The sequence below is a fragment of the Suillus subaureus genome, assembly GCF_016647635.1.
Source record: "Suillus subaureus strain MN1 chromosome Unknown BJ212scaffold_634, whole genome shotgun sequence".
NCBI lineage: Eukaryota > Fungi > Basidiomycota > Agaricomycetes > Boletales > Suillaceae > Suillus > Suillus subaureus.
In genome coordinates, this window is record NW_024539190.1 from 1 (window position 1) to 7,033 (window position 7,033).

General features: G+C 48.0%; 2 protein-coding genes across 2 annotated transcripts; one reads left to right on the forward strand and one right to left on the reverse strand.

The window, feature by feature from the left end:
- On the forward strand, window positions 1–426 carry BJ212DRAFT_950635 (uncharacterized protein). The gene is made up of 2 exons (XM_041344427.1): window positions 1–24; window positions 87–426. The coding sequence occupies exon 2, from the start codon at window positions 122–124 to the stop codon at window positions 347–349; it is 228 nt and encodes a 75-aa protein (XP_041184772.1). The 5' UTR covers window positions 1–24; window positions 87–121; the 3' UTR covers window positions 350–426.
- Window positions 427–6,430: 6,004 nt separating this feature from the next.
- On the reverse strand, window positions 6,431–6,978 carry BJ212DRAFT_1473911 (uncharacterized protein; the record flags this gene model as incomplete). The annotated part of the gene is made up of 3 exons (XM_041339021.1): window positions 6,887–6,978; window positions 6,768–6,836; window positions 6,431–6,719 (listed from the first exon to the last, which is right to left on the reverse strand). The coding sequence occupies exons 1-3, from the start codon at window positions 6,919–6,921 to the stop codon at window positions 6,431–6,433; spliced, it is 393 nt and encodes a 130-aa protein (XP_041184773.1). The 5' UTR covers window positions 6,922–6,978.
- Window positions 6,979–7,033: the final 55 nt, after the last annotated feature.

Here is a 7,033-nt window from a genome sequence, read left to right on the forward strand (position 1 = left end):
CGACGATCCAGTATGCTATTGGAGGTACGTTGGTTCTCTGGACTTGTGACGGCCGCCCCAAACTATCATGTTTGTGTTTGCGATAGACTGGCTTGCTGTGACCCACCACGGAAGGGGCATCATGACTGCAGCAGTCGGTCTCTTGATGACCGCGTGGGGGATCCCTAGAATGGGAGTTCGCCATGTCGTAGTGCACACTTTTGCTGGGAATATTGGTAGCAACCGAGTTTTTGAGAAGAACGGCTTCGTAAACAGAGGGCCGTCCAACAACGGGATAATAGTTAGAGGAGAGAAGAAAGTATTGACCCTTCTTGACTGGAAATACGACTTGGATGAGAACGAGACGTGACTGTATTTCAAACTGTTTATTAGTAGTCACGTGCAATCAAACTCGGCTTGATAAGATGGGCATCTGAAAATTCAGAGTTTGTTTTGTACGATGGTCCCAAACTTTCCTTAAGCTGCATCTCATCTGAATTCCCTGGGTTAATACGTTTCATCCGTATGCGGCGCTCTATCACCAAGGTGTATACTTTCCTTCATCGACCAATGTCAACCTCCTCCCTTCCACCATCACCTATCCCTCTTCTAACGTCTGTCGCATTATACAGACAATGGCGGCAGAGAGCCTTCGATGAGGGTAAATCTGTGGGTTTCGTACCGACCATGGGAGCTCTTCACGACGGACATTTGTCTCTTGGTGAGCACATCCCACACACTTTTTCTTTGAAGTCTATAAATACCTCCTTACTAATCTCGAACCATTCGACTCAGTCCAAAGGTCGCTAGCCGAGAATGAGCTGACAGTTCTTTCCGTCTTTGTGAACCCAGCCCAGTTCGCTCCGCATGAAGACCTTGCCACGTACCCTCGCACCTTACCAGGAGACCTGGAACTCCTTACAGCACAGCAGGTTACTGTGGGCGACGCCGTGAGGAAAGCCTCTGCTGTATTTCTTCCCTCGGTCCAGGACATGTATCCATCGGGTATAAGCCAGGATGTTTCAGCACAAAAGGGCGCATTCGTTGAGATGAAGGGATACGGACATCAGATGGAAGGCGCAAGCAGGCCAACGTTTTTCCGAGGTGTAGCGACAGTTGTAACCAAACTATTCAATGCGGTCCAGGTGAGATGGCCTCTCCGCAGGACGCACCTTAGCTTGACGATGACTGTAGCCCACGAATGCGTATTTTGGCCAGAAAGATATTCAGCAAGCCTTACTTCTTCGGAGACTCTGCAAGGACCTGCTTTTCGCACACCCCGAAGCTGACCATGTCCATATTGCCCCACGACCCGTGATCCGAACGACGGCTTAGCTTTATCGTCCAGAAACGCGTATCTCTCTGCGAATGAGCGGAAATTTGCACCTGCGCTTTACAAGGCCCTTAAACACGCCGAGTCTGCGTGGTCGAACAGCGAGTCCAAGGACCGATGCATTGCAAAAGCTGTCGCTGTCATTGACGAAGTAAAAGCACAGGCTGCCATAGACGGAGTGGATGTGCGGCTGGATTATATAGAGATGAATGATTCAGAGACATTCGATGTTTTGAACGTATCTTCGAACCATCAGTTGGTAGGAGATATACCTGTGATTCTGAGCGGTGCGCTATGGGTTGGGAAGACCAGGTTGATTGACAATATCGTAGTTGGTGACCTCAATCGTATAATAAGATAGCTCGCAAGTAGATGCAGCTATGGCAAGATTACTAAATGCTGAAGCACATCCAGAGTCAGACTACTGTCCAATTCATTATTTGAAGTTGCCGAGTCACTTATCTTCACCTCCAAACCTTCCGCGATCACCAACCACCGTGACAATGGCGCATTCGAGAGTGATGCTGACGAACGGCACTTTACCATCCGCTCGACTCAACCGACTTTGTGCAGCACACCCTTTCACTCAACAGGTATAGTCATATTGTCTTTGTTACTTTTTTTGAAACGAGATGCTTGACACTTCCTCAGCTTGACGTCGTGTTCCCTGCTTCCGATGAACTCGAGAAGGTGCTTACATCCCTGAAGCCCACATACTGTAAAAGACGTTGCACGCTATCGGAGTTCCTTGATTTTGCCTCCAAGAGTCCAGGCGGGTAAAGAGAGTTTGAATCATGCCTTGAAGAAACACTGAGATGGTTCTGTTTTCTGTCAAACAGGAATACTATAACTGCACTGCCATCCACTTCCGAGTGTGTTGATACATGGTGCATCGACCCTAGAGGTGTCCTCACCCTCTGCGTCTCAAAGTCACTGTACGAGCAACTCGGGTTGATAGGGAAGAGACTCCCTTTCAAAGGGTGTCCTGAGCAGTACGGTATGTCACTCAGGATTCCAGTTCATGCACGAAAAAGAAGTGATCGAGACCTAGCGCAGTGATCCGCATACCGGTTAAGCAAGAGACCGTGTCTGTTGCTGTACGTGCGAAGCAGAAGGCAGCTCTAAAACTCTGGGACGAGCTCAGGGAAAATGGGCCTGGGAAATGGGAAGTTTTGTATTGCCAAGCAGGTATGTATGTAAGGTGGAGATCATGTGTTCTCAACCAGCTCATTCTGGTGTTCATTAAGACGCGCAGTCAGGAACCTCCGAGTCCGAGTCGCACGAAGGGGTGATCGTTCAGCCTCAAATTTGTCGTTCCACCGACATACTTGTCCCGGTCCCGGTACTTGCTCCCTTTCCCGAGGAAAGCACAGAGGATTGGGATGAATATATCGGTGACCTTTTTGAATGGGTAGGTATGGCTTGCTTAGGAGCTCAAAGGTTCGTATCCAAGTGTTACTTTTTCCAAACTTCTCAACAACCGATTACGATACGGTAGACTCAAAGCGAATGACCGTGTCAATCCTTACGTTGCTGTCTACGAAGTTCCCGCTCCTTCATATATTGGCGACGTGACACAGATAACATGGGCGGCTTTCCTTCACCAATCGTTCATCAAAGATGTTCTGGACACGGTGACGTCAGACAATTCACGCTCGATGGTGTTAGAGAGAATTGATCATTTGTTGCGTAGGTCGCATTTGGCATCTGCAACCGATAACCACGCGTTCGTTGCAATGACAAGACACGGTTGTTGCACATCACCTGTTGGGGTCATCCCGTTGTCCTTGGCTCCTGATGCTTCTTTCGACACGGCCCGAGATCCACCTCTCCGAGCACCGGCCCTCGATGCGGAAGACACCGGCTGTTTCATCCTTGGTCCAGGTCAAAATGGGAGCTTTGTGCTTGCAGAGAGTATTGGTCATTGGGATGCTAGATGGGGCTGATCTCATTGTACACTGTAGGTAGCCAAATTTATACAAACGTTTGATCCCAATATATGATATCAACAACGTTGAAAGCGGATGAATTCAGAGGCGTCAGGTCTAATCTATACGAATCCGCTAACGACTATAAAAGCACAGGATAGTAGAGTAAATGACGTGGGTCATTTACGGCCATTGTAATAGTGCATAAGTAATGGATTAGCTGAATGTATGAAGCAGGATAAAGATCACGTGCGTTGTGCATGCTGGAATGCCTTGAAAAGTCAAAATGAAGGAAAGGAAGAGGTTACGTATGAAGGGATTGCAAGTTAAGCCACGACGTCTCGGACACGGACGAGTGCGGGGGAAATATGAGCATGAGACATGCGTGCACTATTGTTAGGGAGAGGACTTGTTCCGACTGGCGAATACGTCTGGCGACGAGACGCCCAAGTGTAAATACGAGGCGAGACTGTGGGAGGTGGTGACGGGGAAAATCGAGAAAAGGATGTGTAGCGTGGCGGCGGTGTCGATGATAAATGCTGGTGGTAGAACGAGGAGAAAGATAACCCTTCACCAGGTGAAGGGTGCTGGGAGTATGTGCCGGGAACAGGGATGGGTGCACTGGGGGTTGGAAGGGGGAGTTCACCTCGAGGTCCATGATGTGTGTGATTGAAGATACTGTGTGGCTGCGTGGCAGGTACTGGCTGTGGGTGTGCGCCTAATGGTGCCATGATATCCCGCGAGGAATCGATCTCTACTGATTCGTGCGACACTGGTGGGTCACTCTGGACTTCACCATGGATGTCATGGGCTGCGAGACGAACTCGGACGGGTGTTTCCGCCTCTGTTGTCTGCCTTCGGTAGGCCTGAGTAATGTACTGGGCTGGGCTATCACCCCCAACAGCCATCGGACTGTCACGGTCGAGATGACTACCCTGGCCAGTGAGGTCTAGTCTGATAACTACGGTCTCTCTGTCTTCTTCCATCTCTTCTTCGTCTTCCGAGTGTTCTACAGGCACATGGTCAACGAAGGCCTCGTAAACTGCCTGGTCATTTTCGAAAAACTCGTCAGAGTCTGGATCAAAAGCATTGATATATGACCATTTTTCGTATGGGAGGGGAGCCTCTGGCTCTCTGATGATAGGCTTTGTCTGGAAAGCTTTGGAGTAAAGAGGGCGACCCATTTTTGATAATAAAACAAGTAGAGATAAAAACTGAGGGAGAGAGGGTATACACGGAAGATGATGGGAGAGCAAGTCCAACTTTAAGAAGACGCGTAAAAAGCACGCGCTGAATCCTTTCTGGGCTTTAATTATAGGTTCATGATGGGCCAGTACAGAATTTAGGGCAGGTGCGGACTTTGACGGTAACTACGTACTTCCGACATTGTAAGGCTGTTCCGTAACGCTCGTCCTCTTCAAGAAACTCTGATTGCACTCGCCGATGCGCTCTCCTTTTGTGGATAGCTCCATGCGTCCCTTGCACTTTCGGCACACCGTGATGAATTCTGGAACGCGGCTATGCAGTCTGATGCTGAATGCTCATGGTCATTTTCATACAAAGAACGAGTCAAAAACAGATGTCCTCGCAACAACATTCTGTGATATATACTCTCTGGTGGTATTGCATAACTACATGGTAGTATGTATGTCGTGCAGTACCACTCCGGATCCCGTGGTTCATTTCATGCTTCACATGACCGGCACCTTCGAACGGTCCGAACTCCTCGGTTTCGTCGCAGCTTGGCATTTGGGCGTCAGTGTTCATTAAATAACTATAATTCTCGTGGGTAAATCCGAGCTTTCTGATCGTATTTCAGCAGCTTCTCGAACTGTGGAAGTCTCTTCCGAGGCTCGAGCGCTTCCGGGTCGAGATTTCGAGAAGTCTACAGAATTGCTCTTCCATGAGCTGCCAGATAGGCCATCATCTTTGTCATCTCCGACCAGTCGACCATATAGATCCTTGGAATTTACACGGCATCCCCGCTCGGTGGGTTTATTGGTAAGTATATTATTGAAACGTCGATTTTGAGAGATTTAATTATCTTCTGATCGACGTTGATAGGTAGGAACGATTTTTTCTATTCGGTTTACCTATCATAGGCGACCAACTTCTATTCGATAGCTGATCACGCAATCCACTGGCACTCCACGTATCCGTCTGTCAAACTATGTAAGACCAGCCATATCAATCTTAGCCTTTCCTGCGAGATAGTGTAACGCCGTTGGATTTCTGGAAGGCCAAGCCCAGACTCAACCCAATTAGGATGATGGAACATACTAAAGCCACGAATCATCAAACCCCCCGTGAAAACCTATGGGCGGCCCGGGATCTCGTCACATAGGCTAGCGTCCTATGTAGATAGTTCAGCCATTTTGTAGATTGGAATTTAGACGGCGAGTCGTTGCATCAATCTAGTGCTAGCTTGTGTTACAAAATTACACAAGGTCATCGGGCCAATTTGTTGTACATATTGCTTAATTTATTAGAATCTCTGAGAAACATATGCATCGCAGTCTCAGACGCAGTATGGACTGCAAGAATACTAATACAAGTGCGATAATGACGATAATGACAAGGCAACACCGAAAACGATGCGAACATGACGACAGCAATAATGATAACATCCTGCCTGTGAGACAGAGCTATAAATGTCACAACTGGAAAGGACTTCTTTGTCGGCATCAAGTGGGCTAGGTAGGCCCTGGCTTGCAGTCTCGCCACCATCAATATCAGGTACAAAAGGAGTACGAGGTGAAGAGGAAAGTGAGGTAGAAGTGGAGTAGATGATGCCGGTCGGCTCTCTCAGCTGGAGTAAAATCCGGAGGGGGTGCGATAGGGATAATCCTCGGTTTCACTTCTTATATGTGTTTGATGGTGCTCCTACATGAAAGGAGATGGTAATATACTTGGTGGTTCGTGCTAAGCCTGTTTGATTGTGCGAGGCAAAGGCTATACATTGTATACGAAAAGCTGAACTACACCAACTCTAGATTCTTTAGTCGTTTTCACGATGACACGAGATTTTTGCCAAATTTCAATTTGGTCCCTAGACAGTGTAGCTCCGCTACTCGTAGGTTTACACTGGGTATCAGACATTAACGTATTGTTACATCCAGTCGTAAATCACATCGTAAGTTACATTAAAGAAAGGGGAAAAATCCAAACCATTCACATCGGACCATAGTTTTCATAGAGTGTATCTATAACCACTCCATTCGTCTCCCTTTTCTCTCCTGGCATCGTCAACGCTTGCGAACCGACCATTGACTTCAAAGCCTCCCTCATGTCCCTCGATGATTTCATCTCGCTCCCCGCGGTCCCGACGAGCGTTCTCCCGTTTTAAGAGGAACCTGAACGTGACCGTAGCGATGAGACCAGTTCCGATGTACATCAGCACAAGTCCATGGCCTAATGGGTACCAAGGCGTCTGGTTTGCACGATAGACGTTAGAACTAACGGCGCCTTGCAAGTTGCCCCTGAGTTGGTGTCAGTCATGGATCACGCGCACCCTAAAAATAACTCACCAGCTGATAACCATCGCAAGAGCGACACTACGCTTGTATGTTCCCTCTGAGTTATTGGACATCCAGGCACTATCTCCGATCGGTCAGAAGGGAACAAATTGTTGATGGATCACACTTACACCGTGTTTGCTGCGGAATCAGGGACAATCAGCATTAATATTACGGAAACAATAGAAAGAGCTCCACTCACGAATGCAAGGGTAAATGCCGCTACATTGTAATTGATCAGGCATGGGTCAATTGTGTTGTAGAACTGACTTACCAAG